This window comes from Pleurodeles waltl, chromosome 5 (genome assembly GCF_031143425.1).
Source record: "Pleurodeles waltl isolate 20211129_DDA chromosome 5, aPleWal1.hap1.20221129, whole genome shotgun sequence".
In the NCBI taxonomy this organism is placed as follows: Eukaryota; Metazoa; Chordata; class Amphibia; order Caudata; family Salamandridae; genus Pleurodeles; species Pleurodeles waltl.
The window spans coordinates 1,035,976,926-1,035,994,479 of NC_090444.1; the positions used below are offsets into that span (position 1 = coordinate 1,035,976,926).

Here is a 17,554-nt window from a genome sequence, read left to right on the forward strand (position 1 = left end):
TCAACGGTCAGGTGTGGTTCCTTGTGAGCTGAGTCACTCATTCAGCTACTGACACACCCACATACACACTACAAGACCCAGTCAGGCTCAAGCACCCACTCAGAGACGTATGCACTCACTCAAAGAATCACTCAGAAACTCATGCACTCACTCACTGACCTATTCAGAAACTCATGCACTCACTCATAGACCCACTCAGAGACTTATGCACTCACTCACAGATGCACTCAAAGACTTATGTACCCACACACAGACCTACTTAGACACCAATATACCACCCACAGACCCACTGACTCATGCACCCACTCAGAAACCCACTCAAAGACTTGCACACTCACTTAGACTCTCACACACCCAGACACTCACACCCACTTAGAGACACTCTTATACACACTCTCACACCCATAGACTACCTCTCACACCCAGACACCCACACAGACCCTCTCACACCAGCTTTCACAGCCATATGCACCCTCTCACAGCTATTCCCGCACCCAGAGTGACACGCCCTGTGGCCAACCCCCGCCACGCATGGCCAAAGACTGTGCGCGGCAGTGGTTAGATTAACATAAAGTCATCAAATTTACTTTACATAAAAAAAACCTTAGAAATTCACTAAAAAAACAAAGGTTACAGGGACGTTACAGTTAGGCAATAGAATTTTTTTTTAAACATGGAAATTCACTGAAAAAAACAAAGGTTACATGGACTTTATAGTTAGGTTCTGAATTTACTCATACAAAACATTACAAATTCAGCAGTTATAGTTATAGTTATTTCAAGCACCTATAACTTGCAACCTAAGGTAACTATAACTTGCGTATAACTTGCGCCCTTGTCAGGCACTGCTAATTACCCACGATATTACAACACTCATGACAACATCTATAATGTTACTAAAAATATAAATGAATCCAGGGGTGTGGAATTCTAATAACCCAGTCCCTAGGATACATTGTTTGAGGTCAAGGACAACAAGATTTCATGTTTACTTTGTCCTTGGAGCAAGTAGCCCCAACACCCTGCAGAACAAACACTTTGGCTGCCAGTTTACAGTACCACAATAGAAAGCACAGAAAGGAATTGTCTGCAGTTGAGGTTATATTTGGATCCATATGTCTAAGCTGTTTAAATGTGTATTTATGGTTCATTAATGTAAAGCCTTTATTATTAGGATGAGCACTGTAAATAAATGTTGTAAGCTCGGACTGCACTGCTGACTGTGGTTCTTGTAAAAAAAAAAAAAAAAAAAGTGTCAACACGTTTGCAAAGTGTAGCCATAAGAGGCTACGTATAAAACTCCCAGAATGCTCTCTGATAAAATGCTAATATTTGCAGAAGCTTGAAAGCAGGATTGATGGGTCTTTGCTTTTAAAATAAAATGTTAACAGAAAAATGCAACTAGGAACAAAATGTTTTACTAAATTACTGTGAACTTTTAGGTACCATTCAACAGAAGCATCATTTAGTAAAATGTACTGATACATGCTAGTAGTTCCAAAAAATATTCATAATGGAAAATCAGTGTATCTAATTTCCAGAAGATTATGGGAAACCTGAAAATATACAAGCATTGGCAAAGTCAATAGGTCCGACATTGGTGGTCAGTTTTTTGGTTTTATCAATGTGGGTCTTGTTGTGGAAGCAAACATTGGCAAAAAGCAAAAATATATTTTGGTTTAAAAAAAAACACTTTAACACAGTAGTTCCTGATAATGACCAACATTACTTTGTGTACCAATATGCTCCTTGTGAATGAGCAGATTGCCATCACTCTCTGTGAAACCAGCCTATAGATGGATAAAGAGAGAATTTTAATAAAATCAAAAGGTCTTGGTTAATAGCAGACCAAATTAGGGGCCCAGTTCTTACAGAAAGTCACAAAAGTACACCAATGGTATATGTCTTTGCATTAGTGCAGATTAACGTATTTCATTAACTCACAGGTATTTACATAAGTAGACATAAAATCGTACTGCTAGAAAGTATTTGTGGGCTGTATTTTAGCACAAGCAGATCTACAGGTGCAGATTTACTCATGACAAAATCTACTGAGCATCTACAAGTTCACTTTCCCTCCAACCACATTTTGCCCAACCATGGAAGAAGCTTTACTTCTGCCCTTGTCAGGAGTAAATTTTCAAACATGTAAGTTAATAGTTTGCACAGATTCAAAAGGGCTGTCCAACCTTCAATCTACAGCTTACCGTTACCTCCAGCCCCAGTATATAGATCTGCGGAAATGGGTCAAAATAAGGAAATTGCTAGTATTAAAGCCCTACTATAGTATTAGCCCTGGAATAATCTGAGATGCTATTTTCAGAGCTCTTATTAATGAGACTGCCGCCATAATTTGTTGCCGCGCAATATGGGACAAGTAGACTATTTTACAGAACTAGAAGATTTATGAAGCAACCTGTCCCATGGACAAGCAATTATTTTATTAAATTCCACACCCCTGATGAAGCATTAGCAGTCAAATTAATGAAGAATGGCAGGGGCGCGAGTTATAGTTACTTGAAATAACTAACTACAAGTGCTGAATTTCTAAGGTTTGTATGAGTAAATTCAGAACCTAAATATAATGTCCCTGCAACCTTTATTTTTTTTCAGTGAACATATGGAAAATGTTACTACCCAGTAGACATCTGTTCGTGGCATGTGGTGCTGTAGATTCACATGCTTTGCATAAGTCCGCTATCTAGTGTTTCAAGTTGTTCTTCTTCAAGAAATATTTTCAAGTGACAAGATCGAGTGACCCCCTTCTCTCGGTGATTCTGCGCATGGCATCGAGTTCTTTGTTTGATTGTTTTCCCGCAGGTGAGTGAAGTAAAGAGTATATGTATAGAGATATATGGATATTAAGTAAAAGAGATGTCCATGCAATTCTATGAACATTTTTACAATATGTTGTACTGCAACGACCACAGGTTTCCGCGGAAGAGGGAGGGCGCATGTGAATCTACATCACCAGCTGCCACGAACAGATGTGTACTGGGTAATTAACATTTTCCATTGGATGACGTGTTGCTGTAGATACACATGCTCAGCATGTACTGTAAAGCAGTCCCCTCCTAAATAAGTGGTGGCTAGCCTGAAGGAGTTGAAGTAGCTTGAAATAATGTCCTAAGTACTGCTTGTTCAACACTTGCTTGTTGATGAGCTAGAACATCTACACGGTAGTGTTTAGTAAATGTGTGTGGTATAGACCAGGTAGCAGCTTTACAAATATCTGCTACTGGAATGTTTCCTAAAAAGGCCATAAAAGCACCTTTTTTCATGGTAGAGTGCGCTTTAGGAGCTACTGGTAGCTGTCTTTTAGCTTTAAGATAACAAGTTTGAATACACTGGACTATCCATCTAGCTAATCCATTCTTTGAAATTGGATTGCCATTGTGAGGCTGTGAAAAAACTACAAATAGTTGTTTTGATTTTCTAAAGCTTTTATCCTGTCAATTTAATACATAAGAGCTCTTTTAACATCCAGTGTACGTAGAGCTCTTTCAGTGGGTCTGGTTGTGAGAAGAAGACTGGCAATTCCACTGACTGATTAATATGAAAAGGTGAAACTACCTTAGTTAGAAATTTTGGATTTGTTCTAAGTACTATTTTGTTTTTGTGTATTTGGAAGAAGGGTTCCTCTAAAGTGAACGCTTGAATCTCACTAACTCTTCTTAAAGAAGTTATAGCTACTTAAAATGCACTTTACATGAAAGAAATTGTAAAGTGTAGGAGTGCATGGGTTTAAATGGTGGACCCATAAGTCTAGTAAGTACAATGCTGAGGTTCCATACAGGAGCTGGAGGAATTCTGGGTGGGATAACTCTCTTACGGCCTTCCACAAATGCCTTGATTACAAGAATTCTAAATAAAGAAAGATGTCTGTTTGAAGGTAAGCAGCTATAGCTGCTAAATGAAGCCTAATAGATTAATATGCTAAATTAGCTTTTTGCAAGTGTAGCAAATAAAAGACAATGGGGGTTATTCCAACTTTGGAGGAGGTGGTAATCCGTCCCAAATGTGACGGATTTACCACCAGCCGTATTACGAGTTCCATAGGATATAATGGACTCGTAATACGGCTGGTGGTATATCCGTCACTTTACCGTCACTTTTGGGACGGATTACCACTTCCTCCAAAGTTGGAATAACCCCCAATGTCTTGTACTGAAGCCTTAAATGGATCAATATTTTCAGGCTGACAATAATATACAAAACATTTCCATTTAGCAGCATAACACTGTCTAGTTGTAGGTTTGCGTGCTTCTTTAAGAACGTCCATACATTCAGATGGAATTTGTAAACAGCCAAACTCTATGACTTCACGAGCCATATCGCAAGATTGAGTGTGCTGGGGTTTGGATGTCTGATTTGGCCTCTCTTTGAAGTCAGGTTTGTGATGTGGGACTACAGACAGATCCAACAACTTTGTATACTAATGCTGACGTGCCCATGTGGGGGCTACCAGTGTTGTGTTGCCATTTTAGCTATAGCTCCATGCAAGTTATTTTAACACACTAGGCCAAGCCGCTGTGCACTCTTATCTAGATATATTTTATTCGGCTTTATTTTATTATTGTTACAATAGCCACTTTTACGGTCTTGTTTTATTTTCTGTTTATCTAACTATTTTTGCCCAGGCCAGCACTATGTTCTCAAACAAGACGTTCTTGCTCACTCTGTGCTTTTCCCAAGGCTACAACAAGGTACATTGCTGGTGAACGTGGTATAAGATTAGTCTCCGACATTCGTAGAAAACACACATCCTTACGTAGGGACTTTTACACAGAACATCAGCTGTGTTATTATAAAAAACACTTTCCTGTCCCTTACACGTTAGAGGGAGATTCCAGCCAGAGAACCACGTCTGTATGCTGATTGCTGAATGCTTAGCTGTAGCTGTTTTGCAGACCGCAGGCCTTTGCTCAGGTATAGGAGATGATGTCTTCCCAGGGGAACCTAAAGGGCAGAATTAGAGCTTAACATGCTGTGCTCTATTATAGCTTAGGTAGGAGTTAGTCTACTGACTGTAGTGACAATATGGTAGCGTTATTCTTATGCTTCACTCTACTTGTCACAATTTTAATACTGTCATGCTGTGTCGTCCTGGTTATTGCAGCTCATGCTTTGCTATCTATGATGCAGTTGCTTCATTAAAAACATTATTGAAACATATACTGCCTCTGTTCGTCATTGTATATAGGAGACTAATGTAACTGAGAGAAACGGATGAGACCTGAGTGACCACGGCTTCCCTGAGAAACCAATTATGTCATGCGCTCGGCTGCCTAGTCATCCCTGCCCTCGGGTAGAGATGATGCATTGCTAGTTGGTCGGAGCAAAACCCAGATTGGAGCGACAGGTGTCACCTGCAGTGGGTCAGACTCAGTCTCCCCACACCACGGGCGATTCTGCCGCTCAAAATCCAGTAGTCTCATTAGAATAATGAGAGCCTAAGCAACACCAGAATCATGGTGATCGATGTTTGATTCAATTTGCGTATTAGGAATGTATGAGTGGAAGAGGCAGAAAAGCATAAGCAAATATCCCTGACCAGTTCATCCATAGAGCATTTCCCTTGGACCGAGGATGTGAGTGTCTGGATGCGAAGATTGGGAATTTTAAGTTTTCTGCAGTGACAAAGAGATCTATCTCTGGTGTTCCCCAGAATTGAAAACATTTTCGAAGTACTTGTGGGTGAACTTCCCATTCGTGGACTTGTGGTGCGTTCCGCTTAATAGGTCCATACCTCTGAGATATTCTGCCAGTAATTTAATGTGATTGTGAATTGACCACTTCCAAATTGTCCGAGCTAGAAGGGACAATTGAGATGAGTGTGTCCCCCCTGTTTTTGCAGATAATACATAGTTATCATATTGTCTGTGTGTACAAACACTACATTGTGTAAGATTTGTTTAAGGAATGCTTTGAGTGCTAGGAAGACTGCTAGCAATTCGAAATAACTGATGTGATAAGTCTGTTGAATGGGATCCCATTTCCCTTGTATGGTGAGGTTGTTGAGGTGAGCTCCCTAACCTATCCGTGATGCTTTTGTTGTGAGAGTGATCTCAGGCACAGGGTCCTCAAAGGGCTGCCCTTTTGAGAGGTTGGTGGGATTACACAATTGCAGAGAGCAGTGAGTCTGGCGGTCCAACAACACTAGATCCTGAAGATGACCCTGTGACTGAGACCACTGTTGAGAAAGGCACTGTTGCAGTTGACGCATGTGTGGTCTTGCATGGGGAAGTATGAATATACAAGAAGCCATCATTCCCAACAGTTGCATCTCTAGCTTCCCTGTATAAGTATGATTCTGTTATAATTGAGAGATGAGATTTTTGAAAAGCTTGAATTCTTATTGGGTTTGGAAATGCTAATGCTGACTGAGTGTTCAGAATGGCTCCCAGATAGGGCTGTATTTGTGATGGTTGAAGATGAGATTTTAGATAATTTATTGCGAACCCCAAATTGTGTAGAAAATTGACAGTGTACTGAGTGTGTTGCTCGCAAGTTTGAACTGTAGTGGCCTTTATGAGACAGTCGTCTAGATACAGGAAAACATGTATGTGTTGTAGTCTTAGAAATGCTGCCATTACTGCCAAGCATTTTGTGAACACCCTTGGAGCTGTTGTTACCTCGAATGGTAGTACCTTGAATTGGTAGTGCTTTCCTGTAATGAGAAAATCTTAGATATTTACAATGTGCTTGGTGTACAGGAATGTGGAAATAAGCATCTTTGAGATTCAATGTTGTCATATAATCCCCTTGCTGTAATAGGGGAATAACATCTTACAGAGTGAACATATGGAAATGCTCTGAAAGTACGTATAGATTGAGTGGTCTGAGATCTAAAATTGGTCTTAATGAACCGTCCTTTTTGGGTATTAGGAAGTGAAGTGAATATACTCCTGACCCTTGTTGGGATTTAGGTGCTGGTTCTGTGGTCCCTTTGAGAAGAAGGGACTATATTTCCTCCTTCAACAGAGTGAGATGGTCTTGAGAACATTTGTGGGAATGAGGAGGAATGTTTGGTGGAGTTCTACACAATAGCCATGTTGAATAATTGATAGAACCCACTAATCTGTGGTGATGTTATACCATTGTGAATAAAGGTTTACTAGTCTTCCTCCCACAAGAGATGAATGCATTGTGGGGATTTGTAAGAAGTCACTGTTTTGTTGAGGTGGAAGAACATCTGGGAGCAGATGTTTTACCTCTTCCTCTGTTATTAGATCCTCTGTAAGAACCTCTGAATGAACTTTTGTTATAGAATTGTGACCCCTGTTTGTGTTGCGAGGTGGATGGGCCTGTGGTTGATGGTTTGAAACCACCCCTAAATTGTGGCCTATGAAAAGTGCCTCTAGTGGGTGTGGTATATAGTGCACCCATAGCCTCAGCTGTTTCTGAGTCTTTCTTAAGCTTCTCTATGGTGGAATCTACCTCTGGTCCAAATAAATGCTCCTTATCAAAGGGCATGTTTAATACAGCTTGCTTTATCTCGGATTTAAAACCTGAACATCTTAACCATGCATGTCTCCTGGTTACTATGCTGGTGTTGACCTCCCTTGCTTCTGTTTCAGCTGCATCAGTAGCACATCTAATCGCGTTATTAGAGATAGCCTGTCCCTTTGCTTTTATTTGTTGCCCTCTTTTCTGATGTTCTGGTGGAAGATACAGCAACATCTCTTCCATCTCATCCCAGTGAGCCCTATCTTACCTCGCCAGGAGTACCTGGGAATTTGCAATCCTCCAGTGGTTGGCAGCTTGAGTAGCCACTCTTTTACCTGCTGCATCTAATTTTTTACTTTCTTTGTCTGGAGGAGGAGCATATCCTGTCGACTGACTATGGGCACGTTTTCTTGCCGCACTTACAACTAACTGTGTTCTAATAAAAATTGGATCAGAGGGTGCTGGTTTGTACTTATTACCTACCCTGGATATAATGATCCTTGCCTTGACAGGCTCTTTAAAAATGTCTGCAGCATGTCTAAGCATGCCTGGAAGCATAGGGAGGCATTGCTACTCCTTGTGTGAAGATGTCAGGGTATTAAACAGAAGGTCCTCTTCAACGGGATCTATATGCAATTGTACGTTGTGATAAGCAGCTGCCCTAGCTATCATTTGATTGTAAGCAGTGGTATCTTCAGGTAGAGATGTCCTCGCTGGGTGTAAATCTGGGTCATTTGGGAAATTGGAATCAGGATCATATAGATCCCATGGGTCTACATGTTCTTGAACATCACTTAGGTTATCCCTATGAGGTGATGCGGATGATGTCTGCGGAGAGAACTGCGTAGATTGTGTAGGTGAGGGTGGTGGGGTGGAAGGAAGTGAAGGAGAATGTGGTGATGAAGCTTGAGGTTGTTGTGTAGCATTTTCTTTCTTCTTCACTTTAGAGACTTCCTTAGGTGGAGTCCCAGCGTCCAAAGTCTCCTGAAATGTAAGTTTCGTCTTAATTGTTACAGGAGGAGTGGTTATGATCCTTCCGGTTTCTTTCTGTATGTGAAGTTTGCGCTGCTTAGTGTCCATAACCTTTAATGTAGGTTCTATTGCAGATCACTCCTCAGTAACTGCAGAATGTTTACTGCTGGCAGTTTTCGATTCCAGAGGTTATACACAGAATGCTTGACTCGGATTGAAAATGTCGGCTCCGAACGTGGTGTTAATTTTTTCAGCTCCAAGGTGGAAATGTCCGATTTTCAGCTTGATACCGAAACAAATGTAGCAGTCCGTTTGGTCGGTGCTGAATGCATTTTGGTCTTCTGTATTTTCAGCGCCAAACCTGAAGGTTGGTCATCCAAATGTATTTTTCGGCTCTGACCATGGCCCGACGGCAGAGGAGGACCGATGACCAATGCAGGAGTCTTTTAAATGTCTTTGTTTGATGTGATGTGGCTGATGTACTCAAATACTGCACCGGTGGTATGGATTGACTGTTGACATCAGAGTCTCGATCTGAGACCGAATCTCTAATGGAGATGGCTGTTCGATGTCCTACTTGTTCCTGCGCATGCCCTGCTTCGAAGAAGTCGGGTGTGTTGTCTGTCGACCTGGACGCCTTCTTTAATCAACGCACTCTTCGTTCCCGGAAAGTCTTCTTTGATCAAAACGATCTACAGGTGTTGGGGGTCTCTTCTATGTGTTCTGGAGACAGGCACATATTACACACCAAATGCTGGTTGGTGTAGGGAAATTTGGCGTGACACAGAGGACAGAACCGAAATGGAGTTCGTTCCATCAGCCTAACATCGCTTGACTATAATGTGTCCAACTAGGCCCAAGAAAGGCGAGGTCGCCCCTAAGGGCATGAAATCGACACCGACGATCAAAATCAGATCGACTATAAACAGTAGAAAACACGATCAAAAGTATACCAACATTTATAGAAAGTTAGAATACAGTTCAGAAGATACCAAACTGAGATCCACCGGAACAAGAGGAAAAACTTCTGAACCCGACGGCAGAAAGAAAACAATCTAACAAAGGACTCAATGCCCATGCACAGAATCACCGAGAGGAGTCACTTGAGCTCATGACTTGAAAATATTCTTTGAAGAAAACTAACTTGCAACACTTCAAGCCCAACACTAGATGGCGGACTTATGAAATGCATGTGTAGCTACTGCTACACATGCCATCGACTATATGCATATATGTTTGTATATTACCTAGTTGTGGTCGCCACTAGGTAGATATAGTTAGGACCATATTTTAATAGAAAAAGCGTTTTTTGACTTGCCTATATCTTTGGCACCGTTTGAGGAATCTTCACAAAATTTTCGAAAAAAGTGTGCTGGTGATTCTTGCTGCGCACGGGAAGTTTCCGGCAGATCGGTTAAGCGGGGGCTGAGAAAAAGGAGGGGGGTAAAAAAAAACATGTGTTTCCCATGTTAATTCCCATAGGAGCTTTGAACACGACTGCAGCCCGAACCACTGGATGGAATTAACCAAATTTGGCAGAAAGGTAGCTTTCGGTACGCAGATTACACTTTTTTTTATTTGGTGTAAATCCGTTCAGTAGTTTTTGAGATATTAAAAGGAAAATAAATTTGCTTATCTAGGTTTGCGAATCTTCCCTGATGACTTCAAGAGTAATAAGAACTCGTGTAGAGAGCTGCAGAGCTCTGACTGGCAGCCAGCACTTCAAACCCGGAAGTATTTTCAGCCATTTAGGGACCCGGCTTCAGTCGAGTCCCAGAAAAAAAGTGGAAAAAAAAGATAAGGGGCCAGGGTAGGGACACCCTCACCCCTTTGCTCCAGTGCTGTGGTCCCAGAGGGACACCGCCAGTGCAAAAAAGCACTTTAAAAAAAAAAATTGCTGCAAATTCACAACAAAGTTGTGAATTCACAGCAAAAATAAGAAAAATTAAAAAAATGAAGCCCCTGGGTGGACCAGGTCCTGGGGGCATGTCAAATTAGGGAGGGGCACATGGAGCCCCGTTCCTGGGCTTTCTGAAGTCCCAGGGATGGCCACCTGCCTGAGGCGATTATTACATTGAATGCGGGGAGTCTGTGTGCCCCCAGCATCCCCGGGGACCATCACCTCCCTGGGGCTAAAACAAATGCAGGGTGGCTGCGTGCCCCCCACAGCCCCAGGAACTTTCACCTCCCTGGGGCTTTAAACAAAATGAAAGGAGGTGGAGTGTGGGCCCTCCGCATCCCTGGGTCCACCACCTTCCTGGGTCTCAATTGAAACTAGGAAGAGGGTCTGTCATGGACCCCCGGCACCATCACCTCCCTGGGGCTAGTTCACACTGGAGGGGGGCCACGCGGCCCCCCTCGAGGAGTCAATGATAACTCTGGGGATCGCCACACCCCAACGCTGGCTCCTGCTATGTAGCAGAGTGTCCAGCCCTGGGACATAGCTGTTTGCTTTTGCTTGATGGGAGTTGAAAGAAACAGCAAACAAACTTTGCTTTCTGCATATGGGAGCTGTAAAACAACTCCGGCTTGTAGAAGGCAGAGGTTTCATCTGTTTTCCCTGCACACAACTATGCGTTCGGGGAAACAGATGAAAACATTGCTCCCTTAAGCAGGGAGCTGCTATTTAAAGCAGCTCCCTGCTTTCAGGAGCAATGCCGGCTCCCGCGGGACGTGGGGCACCGGCTAGGACCGTAGGGTCCATGAGGCTTCCCCCGCGGGCCTGTCACTCTCTCTCGCTCTCATATAACCCATAATGGGATGGAAGAGAGAGAGGGATTGTTATTACAATGGTCACTCGATGCAATGACTTCAAAGCATCAAACTAGTAAGAAGTTTGGCGTAAATGTTATAGTTACGTTTTGATGACCAGCATCAACCCTGAGAGAGAGAGAGAGAGAGAGTGAAAGAATGAGAGCGATTTAGAGAAAGATTTCACAGAGAGAAACAGAGAGAAAGAGTGACAGTGAGATAGAGTTTTTTTTACACTTTGATGAATGATACTTAGAGATATTTCAGGAAAAATTGAAAAGAAAAATGTTTTTATCAATTAAAAAGAGTAAGATCACCTTTTGGTATGTTAATTAAATATTTATAGTTGAAAATAAACTAAAGCAGGAAATGACTGGGCGCAGGCCAAGCTGGATTGACGTATAGTAATGAAATTTACCTTACGTTAAAAAAACATACAAATTCACTGAAAAAAACAAAGGTTACGGTAAGTTATTAGTAGGAAACAGAATTAAAAAAACATTGAAATTCACTTAAAAAAACAAAGGTTACAGGGACATTATTGTTAGGCTCACATTTAAAACATAAAAACATGGAAATTCACCCGCTATAATTAGAGTTAACTCAAGTAACTATAAGACCTGCCCTTAGATAACTATAACTCGCGCACTCGGCATGCACTGCTAATTACCCCATAAATTATGGCACTCATGACATCTTTGATAACATCATTGATAATATCAATGTAATATCTGCAGTCCATTTTTTGACAAAAAAACTGTGTATCACGGGGGCGTGAGTTATAGTTACATTAGGGCACAAGTTCAAGTCACTTGAGATATGGGAGCAGTCCAGCCCGAACTGCCAAGCCATATCCCTGGACAGGATTTAAGCATTCTGGGACCGGTTTTAGGGTCAAGACTGATTTGCATATAGCTGTGTCTAAACTGGGGTGACGTGTCAGGCAAAATAACAATAGATTAAACCCAGATCTGTGACTGGGGGTGAGTGTTTGAAAAGTTTGAACACTCCGTCCATCATTTTATTTTGTGATATTTCTTTGTTTTAACCACACTTACTTACAGTAATAAACTACTGACAATCTGCGTAACTTGACACTTATAATATATACCTTCGCTGATTTCTCACTCATATGCCTAAAAAGGATGATAACCATCCTTTAATCTTGTATTTTCTAGTGTGCAGCCAATCTTTAAAATATGGAGTTGTGCCCCTAAAGATACCGTATCTGAAAAATGAGCATAAGAACATTGCCATCGTCAAAATGTAACTGAAGTTACACATTGCTTACCGCGCTGCAGGTGAGCCTGCTTCTAAGTCAGACTGTGGGAAAAATGTCTGGTCCCTTGACTTGGTGATGGCTGTCGACATCTGCAAAGTAACAAAACGAGCATTGAGGTAGAATGAAAGGTAATGAGGGCAGCACGTGCACTCCATGCATGCTTTACCAAACCCACCAACTTCCTGAATCTGGAAAGAGCATACCATGCTATAAAAAAGCAATGTTTCTTAGTACTGTAAAGTTCACTCCTTTATGGTTCACAGAGGAAATGGTTCCCCGGCCTCTGACCTCCTTTCTAAGTGAAGACTGTATTTAAAGTTTTTTAACTGACAGATCTGGTGCTGAATGAATAAAGGTGTTGCACAAAGACAGAAAATTGTCAAAATTGGCCTGCCAGCTTAACTCCTATTGAGTTAATACTAAACTCCTCCCTGCACTCCCTCAGAGGAAGCAGGGGTGTTTGAAGGGACAGGTGTGAACTGACATTAAAAATATGCTTCGTGAGTAATGCAAAGTGTGGTAATTGTAAAAACCACACACTATGGTGTGTCCTGAAGAACAAACAGCTAAAAGACAAACAGGGCCATTTACATAATTACAGGCTTTTGATGAGAGAAACTTGGTATTGCGTCTGAAGAATCAATGGTCCTTCGTAGCGGTAACTGGTCCCTTCTCCAACAGTAAAAATCGGTGACTTGAGTGGCTAAGTGATAAAATGAAGGGAGCTCAATTACGACCTTGAAAAATGGTGGGATCGCACACTTTGGGGTCATGTCATTCAGAAGGATGGGTAGGCCCGGAAGCTTCGAGAGGGATTGATAAACCCCTTCTGGGAAGATTTTTTTTGTTTGCACTTTTTTCTTGAGCATGTCAAGCTTAGGGAAATTCTTGAGGTCTGGCCACAACGAGCTCCACATCTATGTGCCGCCAGCCAGAAAGGCCTCCTTCGGTTCTTCTTGCAGAAACTGGTTTGTAGTCCAGCTTACCTTGCTTGATCTCATCCTATGGCCGGGCATGCTGGGTGGGAATAATACTGTTAGGTATTTGGAGAAAATAACCTCGTGAGCTTAGAAGGTGGTTTATAGAAATCTTAATTGTATTCTCTCTGCCACTGAAAGTCTTTTAAGCCTAGTAAATGTGATCCAATGTCTTCAAATTAGGGCAGTCTTGTTAACTGTTTCTAAAGACAGTAACTTTGCAATTTCTTGGTCAGGGGCTCCAGCGTACGGAAAGTTCTAATATTCGAGTCCTCATAGCAGCAAGGGTTTAGAACCTGAAACAGTAGCAGCAGGTCCCCCTCAAGAGCATGAGTTGAAAGTTGTATTTTTCAACCACAGTTGTGATTTGCTGATCAAAAGAAATTCTCATCATCCCATATGCTTAGGTTCTCTACTGCAGGAATTCAGTGTTGGATGGCTTCTAGTTTGTTCAGCTGAATATAAATTAGGATGTTCCCTGAAAACTACAATCAAAATCATCACCTCTCAGTAGCTGTATCAGAAGGAATGGCATGAGGAGTTTTACTGGACCAGGAAATATTTTGCTAGGTGGAGTCCTCCCCACAGACTAATAAACAATACAGTTTTATGTGACTTTGGATGTAAAGCAGCACGTCTACAAGGATGCCCCCTAAAGGTGCTGCCTTACCACACCTTGCAGAAGCCCCAGTGCTGTTTACAAGTGTTGTCTTTTACAAAAGAGCAACCACATTGTTAGGCGTATTTCACTGTTTAGTTATGTTTTCACTTTTGTGCTGTCATGTGGCCTTAAGGCTACTCTGCAGTACTAAGAGGACGGTTATAAGTAACCCAGATCTGGCCTTAATAATTGATCCTCCTCTCCTCTAAGTTATTGATAAAGGCATTACTGGAGTTACCAATATCAAAGTTACCAGTAACCTGGGGGAAGCATTAACGATGATTACAAGTGTGGGGTTCCACTGAGACATTGGTAATTATAGGGTGGTCAGTAACTGCCTCTAATGCAGCCAAACATTCCAGATCTGTCAGCATAGTTTCACCTAGGGTTTGCCTGTTTCCAGCAGTTGGAGTGCCTGGATGACATGTAATTGGTCTGCCAATTTACTGTGGACCTAACAAGGCTTTCGGGAATTCCTGGCCTCAAAGTTGGCTAACTGCTTGTTGCAACTTTGGGTCTGCTCTATTGAGTCGAACACTCTAGGGCAGAGGTCTTCAAACTGGGGGGCGGGCCCCACTTGGGGGGCCTTAAGTGATCCCAGGGGGGGCGCCAAACTCACTCCAAAATAAATATTATACAGATAACATGCCTTTGTTTTAAGCAGAAGCATGTTATTACAGTTTTAAAAAGCTAACAGTACTTAACTGCAATGTTTAAATAGGTTTAGACATATTTAAACATTGCCATCTTTCTAAAATAATTGTGAAAAATTCAGAGGGGGGCCCAATGATTTTAATTTTTCAACTGGGGGGGCGTGGAATTAAAAAGTTTGAAGACCACTGCTCTAGGGTGATAATTTCGCCAATTATCTTCTTTGTCTTTAGAAGGTGGGGTCCAATCTCTTAAGAGATTTTTAGAGTTATCCCTGTGTGGGGAAACTAAAGAAGGAAAGTGAAGTGCCTTGGGAAAATGAAAGGAATGAGTGAACCAGTTTAAGATTTGAACTGCTGGGAAAGCTTTTTTTCGCTAATCATCTGCTCAAGCTTGTGGAGTAGTAAAATTGTTAAATGGGAGAATATATTTTGGATGTTTTAATATTGGCAGTAAGAAAGGGGGTGGACTAAAGCTGGAAGGTCATTCTTATGGCTGGAAACAAAGCATATCAATAAGTATAAACATAACATAATGTATTGTGGTTTCGTGTGGCTGAATTCGGAAAACACATAAGGCTGGAGGCAGAGACATTCAGAAGGGAGTTTTGGATGAAGGGGCAATCTCGAGCAAGGCAGCAGAAGTAGTGACCAGCCAAACAATCTACAAGTTCCGGTATCAGACAAACTAAGCTATTCAGCTGTGTAAACATAAGACTGCTCCAACTTCCTCTCCTGAATTGCGTGGGTAGTAGCATAATTGGCAAAAGAGCAAACTGGTTTCTTTTTAAATGTATTTATCAGTATAAGCCTAGCATATTCTACATTTTGAGATGATGTAAATTTTTGTGGTGAATGGTTAAGCTGCTGCAAAGATAACATTTTCCATAGACTATTGTATTTGACGTAGCACAAAAATGGCTGAATGGATTTATAAGACATTGGGCAGGATTATACATTATAGGGCAGATATGATGCTTTTTGGGTACTGACGTTAAGTAGGCTAAGTGTGTTTTAAGTTATAAGGCATTTAAACTTAGTGATGTCTGTTACCTAGGTACTTTCTCAGAATTTCACTAAATTCTGTGAAACTACTACAGTACATGGCTGTAAACCTATTTAAAAATATATAAAAGATAAATGAATTTCACTACCTATTACCTCTTTAATAAAGTGGTAATAATCAGGGACCTACTATGGTAATAGGTAGGGGCCAACTACTTACCTATATCGAAGGTCCTAACAAGGAACACAGGTAACGTTTAGTAAAAACAATATGGCTGCCATTTCATTGCCAAAAAAACAGCAATTACCCACTTATATGCTGGCTTTTCATCTCCACATACCACGGTATACGGTAAGGTTATCATGGTATACCATGGCCCAAAATTTAACTAAGGCCTAGCTGTAATATTGGATTGCGGTATCCTTGGTTCACTCGTGGTGTTACATGGGTAATGCAATTCTTAAGTCAGATTTACAAAGGAACGCAATGCCACCATGCGTGGCCCTGCGTTGATTGGCAAATCTGGTGAAACGTAATACCCTGTTTTGCGTTACTCTGCACACCATCATCTTAAAAATATAATACTACTGAATTTCACATACATCCATATACCGCGCCACTGTAGGCGCTCAAAGATACGCTATTTCACTCTACACCACTCCACTCTTCTCCACTGTACGAGACTCCACTCTAAGTTACTACAGTGTACACAATGCCACTATACGCCACTCCAGTCTATGTCACTCCACTGGACAGTAATTCACTACATGCTATTCCAGTCTATGCCATTCTACTATACGTCACTCCACTCTACTCTATTCCACTGTATGTCACTCCACTCTACAACACTCCACTGTACGCAATTCGGCTTTATGCCACTCCACTGTACGATACGCCACTCCAGTGTATGGCACTCCACTCTATGCAACTTCATTCTACGCTATACAATTGGACTCCACTCCAATGTACGCCACTCCTCTCTACACGATTACACTCTACCCCATGCCACTGTAAGCCACTCTGAGTGAGAGGAGAAATGCCTTCTCTGCTGTGCTCCTCCAGGCAGGAAAGGCATGTCTGCTCCCAACCGGAGGGAGCTTTAAAAATGCTCCCACCAGGGTGGGCGGCAAATAGAGCACTTTATGGCCCCGGAGGTCTAAAAATAATCCTTTTAATCAAGGCCTTTTTATCTAAGATGCTGCTAAAAAAAAATTGCACTTTTCCCAGGCCTTAGTACCAAACTTTTATTCAGCGGCCAAGTCAGCACTTTAGGTGTTGGGAGCAGAGGGCTCTTTTAAACGTGTTATTTTTTTGTCCTTTCTATTCTGAACACCTTTTAATTGTTTTGCAGAATTGTTTCTTGCTTTCTTTTCGAGTGTTTAAATCTATCTATAACTGGTTGAAAAAGGTTGGGATCTATTGTAATGATTTTAATTAAATGTGGAATGAAGACTATCTGTCTATCCCCTGCCGGGTAGTAGCAGACATATGTTTCTCTGTTCATGCTAAAGCAGGCAGGGTAACTACTGTGCCCTGGGGTGGACTCTCCGAGGACAGTGTATGAGCTGGCCCCTGTGGATTGGGTCCCTGGGACTTTTACAGGCTCAGGGAAGGGGCCCGTGCAGCCCACCACCCTTTTATTGCATTTGGCCCCAGGGGTTTGGGGACTCTAGGCCTCACTGAGGCTTGTTAAGAACGCCACTCTCTACTTCCACTTATTAAACACAACAGCACCAGAGGACAGGATTCCTGAGGCCACACAGAGGCTCAGGGAAGGGAGGCAAATCGACCCGCTCCTCAGGCTGT

At 41.9% G+C, this 17,554-nt stretch overlaps 1 protein-coding gene across 2 annotated transcripts in view; it reads right to left on the reverse strand.

Moving 5' to 3' along the window:
• AHI1 (Abelson helper integration site 1) overlaps positions 1–17,554 on the reverse strand; it is a 922,284-nt gene that overhangs the window by 44,171 nt on the left and 860,559 nt on the right. For both annotated transcript variants that reach the window (XM_069235204.1, XM_069235205.1), the window contains exon 24: positions 12,464–12,543. In XM_069235204.1, coding sequence (XP_069091305.1) covers positions 12,464–12,543 — 80 coding nt within the window. The remainder of the gene's footprint in view (positions 1–12,463; positions 12,544–17,554) is intronic.